This window comes from Peromyscus maniculatus, chromosome 14 (genome assembly GCF_049852395.1).
Source record: "Peromyscus maniculatus bairdii isolate BWxNUB_F1_BW_parent chromosome 14, HU_Pman_BW_mat_3.1, whole genome shotgun sequence".
Taxonomy (NCBI): domain Eukaryota; kingdom Metazoa; phylum Chordata; class Mammalia; order Rodentia; family Cricetidae; genus Peromyscus; species Peromyscus maniculatus.
Genome location: NC_134865.1, coordinates 82,673,740 through 82,696,805, shown reverse-complemented (window position 1 = coordinate 82,696,805; position 23,066 = coordinate 82,673,740). Strand labels below are relative to the sequence as shown.

The 23,066-nt window shown below is 54.2% G+C and overlaps 1 protein-coding gene across 2 annotated transcripts in view; it reads right to left on the bottom strand.

The window, feature by feature from the left end:
• Positions 1 to 775: 775 nt before the first annotated feature.
• Positions 776 to 23,066, bottom strand: part of Dync1h1 (dynein cytoplasmic 1 heavy chain 1) — a 68,820-nt gene continuing 46,529 nt past the window's right edge. Inside the window, exons 43-78 of one of the 2 annotated variants that reach the window (XM_006992131.4) lie at positions 21,935 to 22,064; positions 19,724 to 19,857; positions 19,182 to 19,296; positions 18,927 to 19,088; positions 18,631 to 18,845; positions 18,327 to 18,531; positions 16,361 to 16,534; positions 16,161 to 16,280; positions 15,854 to 15,974; positions 14,266 to 14,461; positions 13,687 to 13,804; positions 12,484 to 12,699; positions 11,628 to 11,840; positions 11,416 to 11,543; positions 10,973 to 11,126; positions 10,415 to 10,561; positions 10,175 to 10,325; positions 9,811 to 10,064; positions 9,595 to 9,729; positions 9,415 to 9,509; positions 9,093 to 9,267; positions 8,813 to 8,888; positions 6,927 to 7,087; positions 6,646 to 6,757; positions 6,505 to 6,565; positions 6,289 to 6,412; positions 5,946 to 6,059; positions 5,313 to 5,483; positions 4,960 to 5,177; positions 4,768 to 4,871; positions 2,723 to 2,934; positions 2,356 to 2,509; positions 1,830 to 1,972; positions 1,539 to 1,707; positions 1,282 to 1,409; positions 776 to 1,142 (exon numbers count right to left, since the gene is read on the bottom strand). In XM_006992131.4, the coding sequence (XP_006992193.1) occupies positions 1,014 to 1,142; positions 1,282 to 1,409; positions 1,539 to 1,707; positions 1,830 to 1,972; positions 2,356 to 2,509; positions 2,723 to 2,934; positions 4,768 to 4,871; positions 4,960 to 5,177; positions 5,313 to 5,483; positions 5,946 to 6,059; positions 6,289 to 6,412; positions 6,505 to 6,565; positions 6,646 to 6,757; positions 6,927 to 7,087; positions 8,813 to 8,888; positions 9,093 to 9,267; positions 9,415 to 9,509; positions 9,595 to 9,729; positions 9,811 to 10,064; positions 10,175 to 10,325; positions 10,415 to 10,561; positions 10,973 to 11,126; positions 11,416 to 11,543; positions 11,628 to 11,840; positions 12,484 to 12,699; positions 13,687 to 13,804; positions 14,266 to 14,461; positions 15,854 to 15,974; positions 16,161 to 16,280; positions 16,361 to 16,534; positions 18,327 to 18,531; positions 18,631 to 18,845; positions 18,927 to 19,088; positions 19,182 to 19,296; positions 19,724 to 19,857; positions 21,935 to 22,064 (5,434 nt within the window). In that variant the 3' untranslated portion in view covers positions 776 to 1,013. The remainder of the gene's footprint in view (positions 1,143 to 1,281; positions 1,410 to 1,538; positions 1,708 to 1,829; positions 1,973 to 2,355; positions 2,510 to 2,722; positions 2,935 to 4,767; positions 4,872 to 4,959; positions 5,178 to 5,312; positions 5,484 to 5,945; positions 6,060 to 6,288; positions 6,413 to 6,504; positions 6,566 to 6,645; positions 6,758 to 6,926; positions 7,088 to 8,812; positions 8,889 to 9,092; positions 9,268 to 9,414; positions 9,510 to 9,594; positions 9,730 to 9,810; positions 10,065 to 10,174; positions 10,326 to 10,414; positions 10,562 to 10,972; positions 11,127 to 11,415; positions 11,544 to 11,627; positions 11,841 to 12,483; positions 12,700 to 13,686; positions 13,805 to 14,265; positions 14,462 to 15,853; positions 15,975 to 16,160; positions 16,281 to 16,360; positions 16,535 to 18,326; positions 18,532 to 18,630; positions 18,846 to 18,926; positions 19,089 to 19,181; positions 19,297 to 19,723; positions 19,858 to 21,934; positions 22,065 to 23,066) is intronic. The other variant, XM_015985722.3, reaches the window with a different exon arrangement.

The window sequence follows — 23,066 nt, the reverse complement described above, 5'->3', positions numbered from 1 at the left end:
ATGGCTGACTCTTCTGACTGTAGGAAGGGGGAGGGTGCTCCCTGGGGAGGAGGTGCTCCCTGGGGAGGAGGTGCTCCCTGGGGAGGAGGTGCTCCCTGGGGAGGAGGTGCTCCCTGGGGAGGAGGTGCTCCCTGGGGAGGAGGTGCTCCCTGGGGAGGAGGTGCTCCCTGGGGAGGCAGTGCTCCCAAGAAGTCCGCTTATGGGGCTGGAGCAAGCCTAGTGTCCCCAGCAGTCCCCAGAGACTCGGGCAACAAGGAGAGCCCACAGGGCTGCTGTGGGATCTGCAGGACAGTCCCTAGGTATTCCTCGGGGGACAATGTCGGCTGGTCACTTCCTTCTGTCCTCACGAGGCCTTACAGCCGGGACAGCAGCCTCTGCCACCAAGTGCCACCCTCCCAGTTACTGTGGAGACACAGGCGCTGGGAGCAGAGTAACTGTCACCCTTACTGGGAGGCCAAGGCCACTGTCTGTCTCACCATGCCGGAGTGGTATGGAAACCAAGTGTGGGAGAGCGGGATTGATGGCGGGGTGGTGAGAGACACAGAAGGTCCCTGGGGATGGAGGTGCCTGCCAGCCAAGCCTGAGTGTTTCAGTCAAGAACACAGCTGCCGCCAGGCCTCGGGGACGGAGGGCAGCTTTCCTGGCCTCACTGGCTGCTTCTGTTTCCGTGACCATGGCGACAGAGGTGAGCTGGCGTGCAGCTGGCGAGAGCTGCCCCAGGGGGAGACGCAAGGTTCCCACACCAGACTGAGCAACCACAAGAGGCGGCAGCCTGTCATGCTTAGTGTTTTATAACAAAACAAGCCGTTCCATCAGCCATCTGAAAACAACACACTTTCAGCTCTCCGTCCTCACCACAGCTCTCCGCTCCCCACCACAGCCCCTCACTTTCTCCAGCGCAAACCAACCACTTTCTTTTCTGAGTCCATCAAACTCCCCAACGTTTAAGGATGAATGAATGTTAAATACAGGGTTTTACTATTCCAGAAAGAGGATCCGAGAAAAGTCTAGCTTTACTCTGTGCACAGAACTGCAACTCCACGCTCGTAGAAGCTTCGAGGGTCTTCCTTTGTAGCAATTTCAAAGTCCACGGTGAAGATAAGGTCTGCCCGCGTGAAGTTCAGGTAGACGGGCAAGGTCACCTGTGGGGCAGACAGAGGGGCTGTGATTCACTCTGCAGACAGGGGGCTCCCGCAGGGGTCCAGGGCTGGGGTGAAGTTGTTGCCAGGCGGGTAGTGCCAGGCGTGGCCCGGCCACGGAGCAAGGGAAGCTGGTACTCACCACATTAGCCTTCTTCTCGGTATTGGTCTGCTTCACCCAGCGGAGCTGCGTCAGCGGGAGGACGGTGGAGATGGCGTTGGAGAGCGAGAGCTTGTTGTTGCTGCACGTGGCCCCCTGAAGTTTCAGACCTGTGAGGAGACGTGGAGACCTGGGCTCAAGTGGCGCCCCGCTTCCAGGGCACCCACAGGCTCAGCAGGGCCGTGATGCCTGGCCCCTTCACCCCATCAGCTGGAGAAGGGCCACACTGAAGGGCTCACCCGTGACCCCAAAGCTGCAGGCATCAAGGGAGGCGCTCTGTGAGGCGGTGACATTGACTTCCAGGCACAGCTCCTCCAGGGACCAGCTGTTGGCTTGTGCTACATACTGTCTGGTGGCAGTGATGTAGGCCTCGGGCACAAACAGGCCCCCCAGGCACACGTGGATGTTCTGTAGAAAGAGCAGCCCCCGGGGAGGAGAGCAGGTCAGGCACAGACCATCCCAGAGGACACTGTCCCACCCAAGTCCGGGCCCACAGGTGCTCCCGACTTCTCAGGGTCCTGCTCACCCACCTTTAGCTCCTTAGCCCCGCCGGACGCGGCGGCCTGTGAGATGCTCTGCAGCTGTTTGACCCTCTCACTGAAGTCCGACACCCACTGGATCACCGTCATGCCTGCCGGCACCGTGTAATGGGACCAGCTCCGAGGCAAGATCCCTGCGGCAAGGAGCGGAGACCCGGGTTGGTGGCAGCTCTGCCACCTCCCCAGCACCTGCTGACCGTGGCCCTCCTTCCTGGCTGCACCCGGTACCGTCCACACCCAGGCAGGCCTGTCAGTGCGGTTTCTGGGGTCAGTGTAATGTGGGGTGCACACTGTCCTTGGATGGGGACCTCCTGCCCCGCTCCTGCTGGTTTTGGGTCCCTTCAAAGCCACAGACGCCGCACAAAAACTTCAGCAGAGTCCAGGGAAAACCAGGGGCATTTCCGAGACGCTCCCCACCCGGGCCACCCTGGTGAAGTCTGAAAAGATGCATGGGGGGCTTGGGGCTTCTACCCACGGGGCGTGGACGGGCCGAATGGCAAACCCTGCCCCTCAGCACCTTTCACCAGCTCGTTGATGAGTGTGCGCAGGTAGTTGGTCTGCTTCTTTTTCCCCTCGCACACTTGGACCACATCAGCCAGGTCCTGGCGCACATCTTGGAGTAACTTGGCTCCCATCTTCACTTCTCTCTCAAAGAACCGAAACAGAGGGTCCTAAACCCAAGAGAAAGAGGCTGAGGACGGGAAACCTGGGCACAGAAGCAAGTCAGCCTTAAGGGGCCCGGCCACGCCCCCGTTCCCGATACAGAATGACCTCTGGCCCTAACTTTCAGATCATGGACAGTTCTAAGACAGCTGAATTAAAAACCCAAGGTTGGGGATTAGCACTCTGACTCCTAAGACAACTCTGAGGCTCCAGCCGGCTACCTTGATGTTCTCCACCGTGCGCTTAAGTGGGCTCAGCGTCTGTGGGATGAGGTGCAGCCAGTTAGATGCTGTGGTGTGCAGCGTCCTCATCCAGGCTGGACGCCCATCGGATGTGGAGTCCGTCCTTGTCTTCTTCTCCGTCTCCGCGTAGGCCAGGTCATCCTCGTCCTCCAGCATCTGCATCTTCAGCATCTTACTGATCATGTCCACACCTGGGTAGTCATGGGGGGGGGGGGGAAGAGCAGACAACGTCAACCTCAAGGCCATTAGGTCACCACAGCAGCCTCCTGGACTGTACTGTGCTACACATGATCGAAAGCGCAGACCAGGGCCTGGGAAGAGGTGTCAACAGAAGGAAATGGCCCATGTCAATCATGGACGTGCCCCACACTGTCGCTCCAGCAGGTCCATACGGCTGTGGCCTCAGAAGCATGGACTCAATCTGCTGTGGGGACACTTGAGATGGCAGTTGGGATTCCTCTGAACTCTGCCCCCACCAACCACGCCCAGATCCAGCTGTGCCTGAAGACACATTGGTGCCTGGCCTATCCCTCCCCCATGGAGACTGAAGGCTGGACTGCTGAGCTTCCCTGCTTTCTGGGCTGGGAAGGCTGAGAAGCCAGGCAGTGGCCACGAGGCTCCAGGTTCTTGACGGTGCTGATGGGACCAGGACTGGTGTCACTTGGCCCAGTGACTTTCTGACAGTCCTAAAATCAAGGCTGGCCTCTATACCGGAGAGGCTGGACCTAACCTGCTTAGCTTCCAGGTCTCAAATACTCATTTTCAAATGCTCACTACCTACTCTCCATGGGTAACCGTCCCCATCTCACCAAGGTGGCCTCCTCCCATAAGCACCTCCGACATGTGAGACCCCAGAAACAGCAGGCTCCCAGAGACTGTCCTCTGCAGAAGGGCAGGGAGCTGGGAACCACCCATCCTGCCACACCTGCTTCTGAGGCTTGTGCCAGCCCCGCCCCTTCTCAGTCTCATCACAGAAATCAGGCTGTGGCTACTCATCCGGGGAGCAGCTTTAGAACGGCTGACTAGCTGGCACTTGGACTCTATTTTCATGGCTCTCCTCTGGCTCAAGGTACTTCTCAGGAGTTCAGGGGAAAAGTTTTTTGTGGTTTTTGAGACAGGGTTTCTCTGTGTATCCTCGTCTGTCCTGGAACTTGCTCTGCAGACCAGGCTGGCTTTGAACTCACAGAGATCCACCTGCCTCTGCCTCCTGAGTGCTGGGATTAAAGGCGTGCGCCACCACTGCCTGGCCAAAGTTTTGTAAAGACAGAGTAACAGCTGGGCATGGAGGCCCATGCCTCTAGTCCCAGCACATGGGAGGCTGAGGCAGGAAGAGCAGTGAGTTCCAGGCCAGCCTCAACTACAATAAGACTGTCTCAAAACAAATGCCAAACAATTAAAAAAAAAAAGGAGAGAAACTAGGAGTTCTTTGGCTTGTCTGAGTACAGAGTCCTGGCCACAGTGTATGGAGGTCTGAGGACAGAGCTAAGGTTATCAGGTACGTGCAGCAATCACTTTTAACCACTGAGCCATCTCACCTGATGTTTTTAATTTAAAGAGGGTCTTAGGTTAGCCTAGAACTCTTGACCTTGTTGCCCTCACCATGTGGTTGCTAGGATACAGATGAGAGCCACAAAGCCTGGCTCTAAATAGTTGTTTTAGAACATCATTGAAGGGGCTCACTCACAGAACCCTGCCTAACTTGTGTTAGGCTCTGGATTCTAGCCCCAAAGCTGCAAAAAGTAAAACAAAACAAAACTGACTTAACACAAGGTATGTTTTGTTGTCTGAGCCAGGGTCTCATGCCTAAGCCTAGGCATGCTGTGTAGACCGGATGCTGAACTCTTGATTTTTCTGCCTAGGCCTCCAGGCCAGGGCAGAGGTCTGTGCGCCTACCACCAAGCCCGATCAGTGCTTCCAACCTTGAACTAAAGCCCCCTTCTGCACCTTCCCACAGAGGTCAACAAGCCCTCCCCAGCAGGCTCAGGGTGGGCAGGGCTCCAGGAGTGGGGAGACTCACCACCCACCTTGAGTGGTAAGCAGGACCCTCTCGGCATTGTTGGGCAGGCCCAGCCACGAGGGCGTCTGGGCGTCAGGCAGCAGCTCCACCCACTGCACAAACTCCTCGCGCCTGAGAGAGCAGGACATTTGGAATCAGAGTTGGGTCGATTGGCTCCAGACACCCCCACCCTGACGTCTGTCCCCGCAGGCAGCCGCACCTGATACCGTCAGGCATCTGGATGTCCTTGTGCCCATCAACCTTGCAGGCCAGCTTGAATTCACTATCGAAACTCCGGGTTGTGAACAGCCGCTCCAGGAAGGTATTGAGCAGACGCTGGTCAAACTCATTGTCCACGCGGCCACCATAGATGGACTGGGCCATCAAGGTCTTCAGGGCAGACCATGGGATCTTATCAGGTGAGATGTTCTGGCGGCCCTGGGGTGAAGGGAGACTGGGTTATACGTGTCCCTGGAGGGGGCCAGCTCTGTGCCCCTGGGGTGCATCTGCTCACTTGGGACCTCCTCCCTTCTAGAGGTGCTCCACTGTCAAGCTCCGGTGTGGCCCACTTGCCTTGGCTGTGTCATCCAGCCACGTGTCCACCGTGTCACAAGCGGATCGAAGGTCAGACTCTCCAAACTCGTATTTCTTTGACCACCCCAGCGGAGCATAGCGCAGGCGCTCTTGGATGATGGCATGGAACCAGGCCAGCAGGAAATACAAGCGGGCACGCTCATTCGGAGACTAGATGAGGAAAGTGACCCAGGACAGAATCGTCAGAGAACATCATGTGTGTGTCTAAGGAACTAGACCCCCTCACACTTCGGTCACTGGACTGCAGCACCAGTCACACGGCACAGATGACGCCAGAGAGTACCCAGTCTGTGAAGACCAGGACAGACACACGGCACTTGAACTCAGACAGGTGTCTAGAAACAGGCTTTCTACAAGTGGACTCCAACAGTGGATTCTGGCACCGAGCCAAACGGAACTGACAGGGACCCTTGCTGAAGTAGCCGTCCTCATGTGGAACAGGGCAGTGAGTGGCTTCAGGGGCTGTGCACTCTGCCCTCTGCAGTGGACTCTGGGTCACAGCTCCGGGGGTGCATCTGCTCACCCGAGACCTACTCACTTGCCTTCCCCTGTGCACGGGTGCAGCTGGTCTTGGGTTTATGTACAGGGGTCTCCAGGGGGTGCGCTCTTTACCTTGCATATCCGAGAGACGGGGATGCTACTGAATGTCCTCAGCATGTTGGCCTTCACCCCAGGTGGTGGCTCAAACACAAAGATTCGGCCTGCACGGAGCAGGTTCACTGGCACCTAAGGGACAAGGTGGCCTCTGTGATGTCTGCTTTTATTTTGGGGCCACAAGGTGTGGCTGACCTCAAGTTCTCGGCAGTCCTCCTGCCCAGCACCCTAAGTTCTGGGGTTGCAGACATGTGCCCCCACACCCAGCTGACCCTCTGGCTTCCATGCAGGCAGCTCCTTGACTGCGCACACCATTCACACAAGAGGCACCAGCACCCAGAGCTCCCACACCTTTGCTCACCTTGGGGTTGATCTCCATGGTGAGGAAAAGTCGGAAGCAGGCGTGGGGCTGCAGAGAGTGCAGCTTCTTCTCCAGCTGCATTAGCCACCCTGGGGCCAGATGCACATTCTTCAGCATCACCCACCTGCACACACACACACAGTCACAGTGACTTGATGGCTTTCACAGGGATCCTGGGGACACACAGGTTTTTAGGGCCAAACCAAATGCACCCACCTGCCTGACTTCACAGCAGTGTTGATTGCCTTATCTGCTTGGTTAAAGCCTTCAGCTGAGCCTGAGACAAGGAAACTAAGTGTGAACGGCAGCCTTATGCTTCAAGGTTGCACATGTCCACAAACCATCCAGCGTCCTTACCAATGGCAATAGAAGTGATCTGTGTGTTCTGCTCAGCTGCCAGGTCCTCCACATGCCCACTGGCATCATACCCAGGCACAGAGCACATCAGGACAGGTGTGTTTGGCTTCACCTGTAAATGAAAAGATGATCAGCTGTGAGACAGGACCTGTCCAGACAAAGCCTGAGGGCGGGGCTGGCTTCGGAAGACTGCAGCCAAGAAGCAGCGTGCCTGGCTGCGGCCAGCTGCTGTGCCAAGGCAGATGGTGTCGAGGGAGCCAGGATGGGCACTGGGACATTACCTCTGTGCCCACAATGTGGGTGAGGTCCAGTGGCTGCTCCATGATGGACATGAAGGACTCCCCGAGGTTTGTGGAAACAAACATGTGGGCCATGGCCAGCAGGCGGTCGGGTCGGAAAGCCTGAATCAGGAGTAGGCGGTGGATGGCCTGCCCGATGGGAGCTGCAAGGAGGCGTGACAAGGTGGGTGGAGGCACAGGCCTGGAGTCTCGCTCTCTGCTGACTTCCCCATCCAGGGAACCGGCTTGGCCAAACCCTCAGCCCTGAGACTCCGCTCCAACTCGTCCACAAAGCACACACCCTACTGGCTCTCTTGGGCCCAAGGAGCATCTGCCCTATCGTCTACGGCCACTTCAGCTGCCTAGCGAGGAGACTGGAACACCAGGCGTGGGGTACTGATCAGGAGCCATGGGTTGATATTACTGCTTTCAGAGACTATTCCCAGCTAACCTTGAACTCCTGATCCTCCTGCCTTTTCCTCCATGGTGCTGGGATTACAGGTGTAGCTGCCACACCTGGCTCTTGGTTGACTATCTTTTGACTATGTGTGGTGGCCTGTGTGTGGGAGCGTGTGCACTCACATGTCATGGCATGTGTGTGGAGGGCAGAGGACAGCTTCACGTATTAATCCTCTTCACCCTGAGACAGGACATCTGTCTCTTTACCACCATGGGACCAAGGCTAGCGGGCCTGTGAACCTCTGTTGATCTCTCTCTGCCTCCCATCTCCTCACAGGTGTGCTGGGGTCACGGATGCTTGCACTACTGTCTGTAGGTTTGGGGGATCAAAATTCAGGTTGCCTGTCTTGTACCCACCAAGCCATCTATCTCCATAGCCCCCTCATCTACTGCATTACTTTTTTTTTTGGAGACAGGATCTCACTATATGGTCCTGGGTAGCCTTGAACTCATAGTAGATTAGGCTAGCTTTGAACTCTGAGATCTACATGCCTCTGCCTCCTCAGTGCTGGTATTAAAGGCATGCAGTATAATGCCTGATAAAAATAAGTAAATAAAACTTTGTTTCTTTCTATGTGGCCCCTGGCTGCCCTGGGGGAATTTTTTAAAAATGCATTTGAAATGTTTTATTTTGTATGTGCATGTACATCCATGTGTGTGTTGCATATGCAGTGTGGAGGTCAGGACTCTCCGTGCACGTGGGGGTCACAGGGATGGAACTCAGGTCTTTACCCACTGAACCATTTGCTGGCTCTCTCTATTGATTCTGAAGCCACACCACACTACCTGCCGGCAGCAGACCCGGAAGACAAGACACTGGCTGGCTGAGTGCAGTATCACCCTCTGCTCTGCGGTCTGGTCCCAGAGGCCACATGCTCCTGCCTGGCCCTTCCTCTTGCGGCCTGGTGAGCCCCAGGTCAGGTATGATGCACTCAGCCTTGTGGCACAATTAAAGACAATTTCCTCCTTCATGTTTGTTAGGTATCCCCCACACCTCAGTAAGGTGGGCCTCAGGCCTGCTAGGTAAGTACTCCATCACTGAGTTATGTCCCTAGCCTCCTCCATCTGCCTATGGTCACTGATGATGACTAGAGGGAGGGATTACAAGTCTGACCCTCCATTTCTTAGCGAACTCCTAAGCCATCTCCCTAAGCCATTTCCTAAAATAGTGATTTTGCTGCTTAGAGACAAGATTTCACTATGTAGCCTAGGCTGGCCTGGAACTGTCAATCTTCCCACCTCAGTCTCCTGAGTAGCTGGGGTTCAGGGTTCATCACCATTCTGGACTGGCTTCTAACATGTCCTGATGCTGAAATACTTCCCTGGGGTGGGGGTGGGGTGTGTGTCACTGACAACTTCTTTTGGGAAACAACACCTGAATTTATATCCAGGCTCTGAGAGAGAATGGCAGGGGCCTGGAGCTGACTCACTTGTAGGTGTTTCCTCGCTCCAGAGGTACGGCACCGTCTGCTCTGGTGAACTACTGTCCAGCCAAATGCCGAACTGCTGTAGAGACAAGAGGAAGGGTCAGCACAGAACAAGAGTATCTGGTGTGCGTGGTGCTGGCGTGCAGCCCGGGTCTTGCTCCACTGCACGAGCAGACCGTAAGGGTCTGACGCAGGCGCACCCAGTCAGGACTGCAGGCTTTCCTACCTGAGGAAGCTGCTCACAGACAACATTTCTCATTGGGAACACGTGAAAGACAATTACCTCATCTGCCTGAACCTTGGCAATCAGGTCTTTAAAGGCAGGCAGGCAGCTCAACCTCACGACTGCTTCCGCCTGCTCCACAGTCAGGCCCTGGATTTTGGGGGTGGAGCCAGCACTCAGTACAATCTCCTTCCCTCTGAGGAAGTGCTGGAACTCTGCATCATAGGTGGGCTCCCTGCGAAGGGTGGACAGGTCAGGCAGGGTCTCTTGGCCCAGCAACTGAGACAGAGACCAAGTGATTCACAGACAAGGAAAGGAGAATGCATCCTAACACAGATGCCAAGACCATCTGCAGAACCACGTCTGTGCTAGCCAGACTCACCCCATGGTGCCTTTCAGCTTGATCCTCGCCAGCAGCATGGCGAAGGTGATGTGGTCCTGATGCAGCATGCCTCGAGCCACTCGGTTAAATGCCACCTGGGGACCAAGGGGGGACACATTGGTGTTCTGGAGACAGTACTTCTGTACCCTCACACCAGACAGAGCGTGCCCTGCTCTCTACCTGGAAGAGGTCCTTGGTTATGACAGAGAGGCGCTGCGTGTGGTCAGTGGCGCCCTTCAGGTTCGGGTTCTCGTACAGCACATTGTGGTAGATGTCCAGGAAGAACTGTAGTGAGTACTGATAGAGGAAGTGAACCTGGAAGGAAGTCACGTGACCATCAATCAGGGCGGGCCTCGGGGTACAGTGGGTTTAGGGCTGCTGTGCCAATGGCCTCACCTGCTTCAGGGACTCCATGGTGAAGTAGATGCTGCTGCAAGCAGTGGACAGTGGCAGGTACTGCTGGGACACGGTCTCCACCTCCTGCATGACGATGTCTGTCTCCTCCACTTTTCTGGTGACCTCGGCAGCTTCCCGCTTGAGATTTTCCAGGGTGGTTATGATGGTGTCGTCATCCAGAATGCGGCCTTTCACCTCATTGAGAGCTTGCAGCAGAGACTTTTCCAGCTGCCGTAGACGCAGCTGGAACTCCCCTTGAGAGAGAAGACAGGATTGGAATACCTGTGCTCCAGGGCACACAGTGCCACCCTCGCCACCCTCTCCCTTCAGAGCCCAGTCTGCCCTGGTTTGCCGATGTACCTACCTTGTAGTTTCAGGAGGTCAGAGCGCTTCTCATCCACGTCGGGCCTTTCTGCTTTTAGCACTTCATTGAGACACTGGCTCTGTAAACTGCTCCGCGTGACTGTGAAGTTCACGAAGGTGACCCGGGAGCAGAGATCTGGTGGGAACTCCACCTGTCAGAACAGAAGACAGAGCAGGCTGGTCGCTTCAGCCAGCTCCCACCGCCGCCGCCACCCCGCGCATCTAAGTGTCCCCTGCTTACGGTTGGGTCTCGGGTAGACAGGAAGATGACAAAGGATGGTGACAGGTCGATGTCCTGGTCACCGAGGGTGATCAGCACTCTCCCTCCTGTCCGTCGGACCTCGCGGTTCAGCACTGGATTCAAGACCGGATCATAGCTCTCCACGTCCTATGTGGACACAAACGGCAGGCAGATGTCAGTTCTGGTCTGGGCCAGTGCACCGTCCACAAGCCACAGGACCTGCCTGTGAGCCTACCTTTGAGGAAACGGAAACCCAAGCTGAGTTATGCCCTTTTTATTTTATTTTTTTATTTTTAGAGACAGGGTTTCCCTGTGAAACAGTCCTGGCTGTGTTGGAACTCAGAGATCCACCTGCCTCTGTCTTCTGAGTGCTGGGATTAAAGGTGTGCGCCACCACACCTGGCTGGGGACTTGCTTTATTCTTGGTCTAGTATCAAACCAAGCCTAACAAAGTTCAAACACTGTCAGTGTTTATGCTGTGTAATTTAGATTTACTTTACATCAACTGAGAGATTGAGGGACGGTAACAGGAGTGACAAATCAAATATGAACACAAACCTGGACGAGAAGGGGATTGCCAAATCTCAGGGCACTCTCCAAATTCTTCCGGAAGGCATCGTCCAAGAAGCTGGTCCTTGTGATCTTCCGGTCCTTATACTCATTCATGATGAATTCTGTGGCCTGTCCCGAGGGGTCAATGATCAGTGGGTACCTGGAGTGAGGTGACAGGAGAGTAGGTGAAGAGTCCACCAGGAAAGGCAGAGGCTCCTGTCCAGACGGGAAGAAACCACCACCCCACACAGCCATCTCTAGACATTTCAGTTCACAAACTGATTTAAATCGTTCTCTCTCTGGAAAACTCCCGTGGTAAGCAGAACTGAATAAAGATGTAGACATGAACACTGCCCTCTTAGCCCGGCCTCCCCACACAGCACTTTCCGCTCATCTCTCCCAACAAGGTGTGACCGACCGCTAGCCGCACCTCTGGCCTGGAAGCGTACCTATTGAACCGCTTTAGCATGATGGCGTTCTCTGTGCACAGGTCGTCAGCAGGCAAGGAGCTGGCTTGCCAGCGGAGACGCTCGTCAGCGTTGGAGAGATACTCTGTCCTGGCGATGTCTGTGCGGAACTGAAAGGGAGGCTGGTTATCTCCCCTGTGGTCCAGTTAGGACTTGGTCAGACTGTGCCCAGCGCTGGCTGGGGTGCCGGTTACCTGGATGTTGGCTTGCTGTAAGTGATGAGACCAGGTGGTGAACAAGTTCTGGCGCATCTGCTGGTCAAAGTACCCTGCGTAAGCAATGAAGGCCGCGGACAGGAGGCAGTCGCCAGCAATGGTGGACATCTGGTTCTTGAAGGTCTCACTTGTCTTTTCCCAGCGTTCCCTTTCAGCAGATAAGCTCTTGAGAAGCGCAGTGCTCCGGTTTACCTAAGGGGGCGGCCGGGGACCAAATGTCGTGTTTAGGAAAACCCTGGATACTAGAAAGGAACTCATCCACGGGGCCAATGAGAGGCCTCAGTGAGTGACGCTCTTGCCGCCAGGCCTGATGACCAGAGTTCATCCCTGCAACCTCCTCGGTGGAAGGAGAGAACCAACTCCACAAGTGTCCTCTGGCTGCCCTGTGTGTGCTATGGCATGCACCCCGACCTCAGAGGTAGTGAGAGAAAGAGAGCATCTGGGTGTGCGGGGTGCGGGGAGGACTTGTAGACTCAGGCAGACTGGGTTACAGACACTAACATCTCATCAGAGCAGAGCCAAGGGCAGAGCATTAACTTTAGCCCTAGAGAAATGCACATCTGGGATTGCCTGAGGTGAGGAACAGCTGGGTACGGCCAAAGGGAAGACACACTGGTGGCCTACTTCAAGGACTCAAGGAGGAAGTGAGCGAAAGTAAAGGTGCAGACTCAGGGCCCCAACACACACAGAGCTGGGCCTCACTGCCTCGACAAGGCGTGCGACAAGGCGTGCGCTGTGTGAGACACCCCTGTTCATCTAGGCTTCCACCAGGGAGGCCACGAGGACCTCCTCGCTAACAGTTCAGAGAATCTTGGGCTGCAAAGGCAAGGCTTACTTTTGCTTCGACAGCCGCCAGGTCTGCCTTGATGGCCTGGGCCTCTGAGATGAGGACTGCATACTCCTCCTTGTAGCGGGCGATGCTGGCCTCCAGATCCCGGATCATCTGCTCCACCTCATTGGCTTTCTGCTGGTTGTCCTTGGCATCGTCTTCCAGCTTCTGCAGCTCGTTTCTCAGGGGCTCCACTCTCTTTAACATGTCTGCATAATTCAGCTGGGAAGGGAAGGCACAGGGTGTGACAAAGGACAAGGCGGGCTGACGGAACGTGTGAAAATGCCACAGTGAAGCCCTTGCTAGTACGGCCAGGTAGAGCAAGGGCTGGGCGGAGCCTGGCACTGGGGCTGCAGTAGCCTGGGCTAGAGAGGGAGAGTCTCTCCAAACCAAATGGGGCTAGAGAAATGGCTGGGCAGTTAAGAGCACTTCCTGCTCTTACACCACAGAGGACCCGAGTTTGGTTCCCAGCACTCAGCCCTTTTCTGGACTTCTCATGTGCACATATTCACAACACAGACACACACAACTAAAAAAAAAAAAAAAAATAGCAGGGCAGTGGTGGCGGCGCCCGACTTTAATCCCAGCATTCAGGAGGCAAAGGCAGGCTGATCTCTGAGTTCAAGGCCAGCCTGGTCTACAAAGTGAGTTCCAGGACAGCCAGGGCTGCACAGAGAAAGAAACCCTGTCTTGAAAAACCAAAATAATAATAATATAATAAATAATATAATAAACCTTAAAAATGAAAATCCCAAACTAAGTCAAAGCAAAACTTAAACGCTATGGCTGACAAGGTGGCTGAGCAGGCCCGAGTGCTTGCCAGGTAAGCCTGGAGACCAGAGTGTGACCCTCAGAACCCACGCAGAGGTGGGAGGACAGAGCGGACTCCACAAGCTGTCCTCTGACCTCCGCATGCCCAGGGACGCACGTCCCTGTACCAGCCCCCCATCTGAGAACCGGCTCACTGGCCCACGCCCTCTCGGCCTCTCTTTCCTAGTAAGCCGTGTCTAGGGCTATCCCACACTTGACTTTTCTCCATCTTTCCCTCCCGGGAGCCACTCATTTTCACCTAACCCTCACTGTTTTTCTTTTCAACGTAAACAAACAAAAACAAGAAAATCACCACAGCAGCAAACAGCTAATGGAAACAAGACGTGACAAGAGACCCCCCCAACCCCTGCCCAGGGGGGCTGTAGAGGGGGGACCTACCTGGGCAATTGCCCACTTCACCATGGGGCCGCAAGCCAGGGAAGCGCGGTTGACAATTTCATAGTTATAACTGGGGTTGGACATGTAGTTTTTCTTCATCTTCTCCCTTATGGCATCACTGGGAGAGGAAATTATTTCTAAGCACGCACAGAATAAAAATAATGCACTTTCACGAAATACAAGTGTAAAGGCCTAGCACTTCTGATGACGCTGGCTGAGCCCTGGTCTCGGAAGGTCACAGGGCTGCTGAGGACAGGCTCTGCCCGCGTCTGCCTCTGGCCCCTCACTACAGCAACCCAGGCCAGAAGACCCTCGCTCTGCGGCAGCAAGGGCTGAGTGCAGCCCCACTCCTGACTACCTGGAGGGTGAAGCTGTGCCGGCAGAGGCAACGTCAAAAACATGTGCAGAGCAGAACGCTGGCTTTCTCGCTGAGACGGTATTGAAGGGCACCTGTGGGACTGTGTGACCCAGGGTCCCTTTGGTAGACGACATGCCAGAGATGGCCAAGCAGGGCCTTGAGAAAATGTCCATTGCAAATGGCCGCAAGCAACAGGAGTGTCCCCGAGGGGGCCCCCTCACCTGATCTCCTCCGCCGAGAAGTTGACGATGGTGGGGATGAAGTTCTCCCTCATGATGATGGAGCGGATCTGCTTCCAGTCTGTGGTGCTCTCGCCCAGCAGCAGGCAGATGGACTCCAGCGCCAGCTTCACAGCAGCAGGAGGGTTGGCCATGGACCTCACCTCCACCAGGTGCTGCTTCTTGATGGACTTCACAGCTGGTCAGCAGGGATGGGGGTGGGGGGCAGAGTACAAGTGAGATGTGGACAAGGCTGCCACCAGGGCTCCACCCCACTTAGAGCACACCTTACATCACCTACCCTAAGCTGCAACTGTCCTTGGCGAGCATGGTGTTAGCTTGCTTAGCTTGCTTTACAGTTTCAGGAATTGCAGCTACAATTATTCTCTCTCTCTCTCTCTCTCTCTCTCTCTCTCTCTCTCTCTCTCTCTCTCTCTCTCTCTCTCTCTCTCTCTCTCGTCTTTATGAGACAGGGTTTCTCTGTGTAGCCCTGGCTATCCTGGAACTTGCTATGTAGCCCAGGCTGGCCTCGGACTCACAGAGATCCACTTGTCTCTGCCTCCTGAGTGCTGGGATTAAAGGTGTGTCCACCATCACTTGAGGCTATTTTCTCTCTCTTAACTTATGTGGGAGAGGAAAACTTTTCAGAGATGACGACTTGTTCTCCTAGAAGGTAACATCCCCACTTTTGCTTTACGAGGCAGATAGCGACCCCAAGCCACAGCCAGGCTGAGGCCTGCGCAAGCCTCATTCATCTGCTACAATTTACAGTTGTCTGATGGGCTGCTCTAAAAAGAGGCAATTACTTAGAAAATTAGAAAATACTTTTAGTTACTCAGTAGAAAACTTTTCCTTAGCATCCATCTGTGTGTGGAAACTCAGAACCTCTGTAGGTGTGTAACCGTCCTAGGTGTGAAATGAAAGCCGTAATAACACAGCCAGGCTCTAGTGAGCACGACAGCTAAGGGCACTCTTCCCTACTGGGTGACCACAGTCAACGTGGGAGCTACTGCTCCAGCCCTGCACGGGTCTTTCAGAACAGAGGAGAGTGACTAGTGACCCGCCTGCCTGTGTCTGCCGAGTGCCGGGATTAAAGTCGTGCCCATGCACCCCCGAGTGAGCGTTTGCCTGCAGGTCTGTATGTGCACCCCGGTGCAGTGCCCCAGGAAGCCAGAGGAAGACAAGGGGACCACTGCACTGGAGCTACACAAGCAGGAGCTGCCATGTGGGTGCTAGGAACCGAACCTGGGTTCTCTGCACGAGCAGCAGTGAGTCTTACTGCTCAGCCGTCTCCAGCCCTATTTTTAGACAGGGTCTCAGGATCCTCCTGCCTTGCCTCACTCTGACTTGAGATTATAGGCTGGAGCCCCAGACTCAGCAAGACAGGGCCCATCTGCTAGTTCTCTTACAAGAAGGGCCTCACGACAGGAAATCAGACCGGGCTATAGCACGCTGCTCTAAGAGGTGGAGACCGGGGAGCACTTCAAAGAGGCTGCACGTGTCTGCCCATGATGCTCCTAGAAGCACGGTCCCCGGGCCTCACAGCGTCTTCAGTGACGCCCAAGGTCCAGGTCTGCCAGCACTGACATACCATTCTGGGCCTCAATGACGGCCGGCTCCACCTTATCAAGGTCCTCCTTGACGCTCATCTGCTTGTCTGCAATGACCTCCTGCTGCTTGTGCAGCTGCTCCTGGATTTCCTGGCTCATGACCTAGAAAGCAAGGATGGCTTAGGTGCACACGGCTAAAGCACTGTGGACCTGCTAAGTGAACCTTACACAGCGCCCTCCTGCCAACACGCACCTGCTAACCCATTCAATTTAGAACCCTGGACAATCCAAGCCTCCTCCCGCGCAGGCCCGGCCCGCAGGCTGGCTCCCTGGAACCAGGGGACGCACCTTTTTCTTTTCAGCCTCTTGCTGGTCTTTCACCATTTTCTTCAGCTTGTCGTTGGCGGCTGCGTTCTTCACTTCCAGCTCTTGGCTCTTGATCCTCAAGTCCCGGCGCAGTTCTTCCACCTACGGGACAGGCCACCCTCAGCACAGAGACACGCAGCAAGGCTCGGTGGGGCCGGGAGGGGCTGCTGCCCCTGCTCTACCTGGTCCACGGTCTCTTTGATTTTCCGGAGCCCGACATTCAGGTGCATCTGCTGCTCCTCCAGCTCGCTGCGCTTCTCGTGGAAGAGGTTGGCGTAGTGGTTGATGAAGTCCAGGTAGTGCCGGGGCGTGATGGCCATTGTTCTCCCTCCTCGCTTTGCCAGGCGTGCGTTGGCCTTTTAGAAAACAAATTCAACTCTTCACTCCTCAGCCAGCCTCGATTCTATCCTGTCAGACTGTAGGGTGGCCTGGGGGAGTGGGCCTGGCCCTCAGAACACTCAAGCCAGACCCCGTTCTCAAGACTCCAAAACCTCCATCCTTAACCCTGATGGTGACAGCACACAAAACACCCATCCCGGAGACGCTGTTTCCTTGTTATTTTGAGTTAGGGTTTCATGTAGCCCAGGCTGAACTTGAACACCTGACCCTCTTGCCGCTTTCTCCCAAGTGCTGGGATTACAGGTGGGGGCCGCCATACTCGGCTTAGAAGCACATTTTATGAGAAAAACGCTCGACAAACAATGGATTTACTATGTCAATGTAGGCCGTGTTTAGTCTTTTTTTTTTTCTTCTCAAGACAGGGTCTTATTATGTAACACAGGCTGGAATGCAATTCTTTCTCTCTTCTTTTAAGTTAAAAAAAATTTGCCGGGCGGTGGTGGCACACGCCTTTAATCCCAGCACTCTGGAGGCAGAGCCAGGCGGATCTCTGTGAGTTCGAGGCCAGCCTGGGCTACCAAGTGAGTTCCAGGAAAGGCACAAAGCTACACAGAGAAACCCTGTCTCGAAAAACCAAAACAAACAAACAAAAAATTTTATGTGTGTGGGTGTTTTGCCTACATGTGTGTCTGTGTACCATGTGCATGCCTGGTAGCCATGGAGGCCAGAAGAGGGTGTTGGATCCCCTGTGACTGACTGGAGTTACAGAGTCGTGAGCTGCCATGTGAGTGCTGGGACTAGAACCCAGGTCAGAGCTCTCTCTGGAAGAGCAGCTGTGCTCTTACATACTGAGCATTCTCTAAGTCCTAACCAAGTTTTAAGGTCCCAAGTGAGTATTGGGATTGCAGGCAAGTCACCAAAGGTTTCTGCTTATTTCCGGCAGACACAGAGAGTAAGAACAGCTTTTGTGTGATAGACAGCTTGGGCTGCTGCTGGAAGGGAGGTGTCAGAAACGGGGCAACTGGGATGGCTGTGGGGACACTCGGGGACAGGCTGCCACAGCTCTGAGTGGGTCATAAAGGTTCTCAACAGTCACCTGTCTGTGACAGCACTCCTAAAGTGCAGGACAGTGGGGACAATTCACCGCCAACGGCCTGTGCTCCTGGACGCTATCTGGGAGCTCTGGACTCGAGCAGCAGCAGCGCGGGCTCCTACAGCCTGCAAGGCTTTTGCCGCCCTGGCCATTTGTTTATTTCTATGTTATTACTGTGTGCACATAACATGGATGCCATGGTTCCCATGTGAGGGTCAAAGGACACCTTTCGGGAGTCAGGTCCTCTCCTTCCACCTTTTGGGGGTTCTTGGGATCCCACTCGGGTCACTGGGCTTCCACAGCAAGTACCTTTACCCATCAAGTCATCACTGGTCCCCATCTGAGCAGTTATGGAGACATGAGAGCCTCTTGTTCTAGAGGAACAAAGCCTGGGCGGAGAAGGAAGTGTGAAGGGAGAAAAGATGCTGACAGGAACGGACGTCGCCATCTCATGAGCGCGAGCGAGCGAGCGAGGTGAGCCTGGGTTACAGACAGGGCTAGTTCCAAGGCAGTTAGGGCTACACAAAGAAGCCCTGTCTCGAACCCCCTGCCTCCCCCAAAAGAAAAAAGAATGGATGTCATGAAGAGGTGGGAAAAGTATTTGCTTTGCTGCGGCAGAGCAGGGGCGGCTGGGAAGCCCCCAAACGTCTAATGCGATCGACCCACTAGATCGATCCACTGGCCGGCTTTCTGCGGCCGCTCTAAGCTGCACACACCTGGTGAAGAGTCTGATGGACGAACACACAGCTGTTCACGATGGCTTCCCGGTGTGTCGGGGGCTGCGGCAGCTTGTCGTACACCACTGGCATGTAGTCAGGGACTATATAGTTGGGCTTCTCCAGGTCCATTTTACTGGTGAATTCTTTGCCGACCTGATACAGCGCTTCAGTGGACCAGTCACCAAACCAATTCAGCACACACCTGAAAAAGACGCTCTCATCTCCAACAGCTCCCCAGAGTGGGTCTGCCTCAGATGGAAGCCCAGTGCCCAGAGCTGGAGGCAGCCAAGGTCAGCATTACCTGTTGAACAGGGCCGGTGACGTGGCTGCCCGGTCCTTGAGGCCCTCCGAGGACGGGTTCATGGTGAACACCACGTGCAGGTTGCGGATCACCTGGCTGGTGAACCACTTGTAGAGCTCCTCGTGCGAGTCCAGCATCAGGCCTTCCTTCTGGGCCCCCTCTTTGCACTGAGTCATCAGTGTGGCGTACTCATCCCCTTCAAAGAGCCCCGGGACCTGGGGAGAGAACAGCCTCCCTGTGGCTTAACTGACTCGTGAGGAGATGCCATGCCTCACATTACAGCACACGCTCCCTACCTCCCCATTGGCCAGAAGGGTATTCATTCGCTCCAGGAACCCAGAGTCCAGGACATTGGACTCGTCCATTATGAATGCTATCTTTTCATTTTTACAGCCAGAACGTCTCAGCACTGTCCTCAGATCTTCATCAAAGTCTTCCCCTGTGTACTTCCTGTGGACCTACAGAAGCAGCCACAAGTTAGAGTTCTTCTCACTCAACAGCTACGTGCAGAATCCAGACTCGGGAACTGAGAGGCTACCCAACAGACCCACCTTAATCTGGTACACACTCAAGCCGTTCATCCAGGCGACAAAACGAGACAGGGTGGTTTTGCCAGCTCCACTAACACCAATCAGAAGCAAGTGACCTTGAGGCTGTCGGAATATTCTGGAACATCATCAGAAGAGATCAATTTCCAGGCTTATATGACTCACTTCCCATTTGATACTCATGCCCGTGACTTTTCTAGGATGGTGTTTGACATTTTCATCATGCCTTGAATGTGTATGTTAAAGCTCTGTGAGCAGCTGTGGAGGGCCGGGTCTAGTGGACACAGAAGACACAGCCCTGCCTCTAGATGCCAGTGACATAAGAGATGAACCCAGCTCGAGCTGGAGGCTGAAGGACCCAAACTGGCAGCAGGCCTACGGAGAAGGTTCTTCTTGGAGTGAGAGCCAGGACAGCCAGGCTGGACTGAGGGATAAGGGAAGGGGCCAGCAGCAAGGCTGAGGGGAGGTGTGGGGAGACAGCACCAGGCGCAGTGTGACCCTGCACACAGCTCAGGAGACGGACTGGCAGTCACGGGAAAGCCTACCTGTCAATCCTGAGCACATGGTCCAGCACTTCATTGAACAAGACCAAGGGAACATCCAGTTCTTCTTCATAGAAGACCTTCAGCCGAGCCTTGACATAGTCTCTTAGCTCTTCTTGGTCTACTGGGATGTAATCCTATTTGGGAAAAACAATGCAGCCCGCCATTGATCAGGTCACTGAGCTGTTAAGACACCAAAGACCGCTTAAAAATGCACAGCACAAGACAGCATTGAGGGAATGCAGAGCATCCCACGCACGGACTCCTCTGTAGCCCTGACTGTAGAAAGCATACACCACACACGTCAGCTCATCCAAACTCAGACCCCCACCAAAAGCCCAAAGGTGGCTGATGGCACTCTTGGAGGAAGCTGACAAGCTGATTCTAAGGGGCGTTTGGAAGAAGAAATAGTTGAAAATGGTCAAGATATTCATGGAGAAGCAGCAGGCACGAGGGCCTGGACTGCTGTAATCAGGACAGAAAGCAGAGAACAGCTCAACAGAGGTTAGCAGAGCTGGAAGACACACTCACACGCACAGGGAAGCCTAGCAAGACAGCGACAATTACTCAACCCAGGACGAGTGACAGAAGGCAAATGTGTAGACAACCCACAGGTCACAACCCACCTAAAACCAGCTAGAGGTGGTTAAACTGGTAAGAATGTTTGCTCTTCAGAAGGCCCCATAAATAGTAAAAGGAAAACCACTGGGGAAGGTCTCCTGCAGATGACAGTGACGGGCTACGGTTTAGACCCCAGAAAGTTCCTTGACATTGAGCAACCTACTGGGCTGTCTCTAGCATCAGCTGCCCTCCCAACAGGAAGGCGCCCCTCACAGGTGGAACTCTGTTTTATTCCATTATGCTTTGTTGTTTGGGATGGGGATGATTCATTACATATGTGCCTTGGGCTCAAGTGATTCCCGGGCCTTTGCCTCCTAAGTAGCCAGACCACAGATGTGTGCTCAGAACACCTGAGCTCAGAACACCTGAGCACGGAACCAGGGTCTCATGCATTAGGCCAGTGCTCTCTCTACCACTGAGCTACAGAAGCCGAGTCCAGCTACGCTTCTCTCCAAACTCAATGCACAGTTGCCTGTCAGACCTCCAGGCTGCGGGGAACTCTCTGTTCCTTCCTTTGCTTTTAGAGCATGGTCTCCCCACAGAAGTTTTGACTTATCCCCATAACAGCAGTATCTCTGCATGAAATATGCATCCAGACTAAACGGGAAGCAGTTTCCCCCTCCCCCTCCTCTACAGGAAAAGGACAATTCACAGCTATTTGCAAATGTCACTGCTATTATTTAGCATTTGGCATTAAGAAGCTTTCGCCGGCGGTGGTGGCTCACGCCTTTAATCCCAGCACTCAGGAGGCAGAGGCCGGCGGATCTCTGTGAGTCCAAGGCCAGCCTGGTCTACAGAGTGAGTTCCAGGGCAGAAACCAAAACTACACAGAGAGGCCCTGTCTCAAAAAACCACTCCCCTCCCCCACAAAAAGCAGCTTTCATACGTGCAGTCTTGAGGCGGGGGGGAAGGGCTTGGACTTGCCTCTATTGGATGTGCCTCCCCATGGAGGCCTTGCCTTCTTGGGAGGGATTTGGGGAGGAGGCTGAGGGGGTGGGAGGAGGGAAGAGGGGAATCTTTGACTGATGTGTAAAATAAATAAAAAAATTTTTTAATCAAAAAAAAAGTTTGAATTTATGAAGATTGTGGGGGGAAAAAAGCTTTCATACGAATTGCTCACAACTGCCCCATTTTTAGTGTTTGGGTGACCTTCTGCAGCTGCTAGAGACCACTGCTCCTGCCCATGGATCATCACACAGAAGAATCCACTGAGAGGCTAGGCCAGCTACACGTCTTCTGGGGCTTTCTGTCGAAAACCCAAAGACTAAAATTGCTTAGTGCTGCCAGGCAGTGGTGGTGCACACCTTTAATTCCAGCACTCGGTAGGTAGAGGCAGACGGATCTGAGTTTGAGGCCAGCCTACAGACAGACAGCCAGGGCTACACAGAGAAACCCTGCCTTGAAAAACAGACAGACAGACAGACAGACAGACAGACCATGCTTAGTGCCTCTGCTGAAACTACAGTCCTTGATGTTTTCCTTTTTCCGTAGCACTAGGGACTGAGAGCCCCAGACACGCCCACTCGCCCTCCCGAGCTGGCGACCGGAGGATAGCTCTGGTGGGAGCCTCCGCTGCCCTGCGGCGGTCTGTACCTTGGACAGCCAGTTGCTGTACAGAATAGGCCGGCTCATGGCCTTCTCTTTGTCTATGTTCGGGAAGTGCTTCAGAGCAACCATGTCGATGTTCTCATCCGTCCAGCGCCGCTCTTCGTCCTCCACAAGCCTGTTCAGGGAGAGCAGCACAAGTGTCAGTCCCGAGGCCTGGTGACAGCAGCCACATGGCGGGGCTGGAGCCTCCACCCCAGTTCCTGGGGACGGACGTGGCTGAAGCAATCTGATTTTTTTTTTTAATTGTTTTTTTTTAAAGATTTATTTATTACGTATACAGTGTTCTGCCTGCATGTATCCCTGCAGGCCAGAAGAGGGCACCAGATCTCATTGTAGATGGCTGTGGGCCACCGTATGGTTGCTGGGAATTGAACTCAGGACCTCTGGAAGAGCAGCCAGTGCTCCTCACCTCTGAGCCATCTCTCCAGCTCACAAATCAATATTTTGATACTAAACAGACCCTGGCACCATGACACCGTACAAGACTGATTTAAGATATGAAACAATAAATGTGGTTCCTTTCTTTTTCCAACCTCTACTATATTACCCAGTCTAGCTGTAAACCTCCAGATTCACGTGATTCCCACATCTTCACCTCCTGCATGGTGAGATGTTGGCTATACATTACCAAGCCCAGCCCAAACTTGTTTCTACACTTGCTAACAACAATGTTCTGTCTACACGGGAGAGCCTACAGCGTGTCTACTGTCACATCAACGGAGCAGACAAGACACTGTCCTGAAGCATGGGGTCATCTGAGAAGCAGAGTGTAAAATACTTGTGTGTATGTCTGTGTATGGGGTGTGTGTGCACGTGTGTGCGTGTGCATGAATATGCACTGTGAGGCAGAGTCTCACTCTAGAACAAGTTTTACCTTGAATTTGAAATCTTGCCTCAGTTCCCCAAGTGCTAGAATTTTATAGGTATACACAATAATACAAGGTTTCCAAAACAGAATTTATATGCATAATTACCCCCCCCCCCCCAAAAAAGGGGTTTCGTTGTGTAGCCCTGGCTGTCCTAGAACTTGCTCTGTAAACCAGGCGGGCCTCAAACTCACAGAGATCTGTGTGCTTCTGTCTCCCAAGTGCTAGGATTAAAGGTGTGTGCCACTACC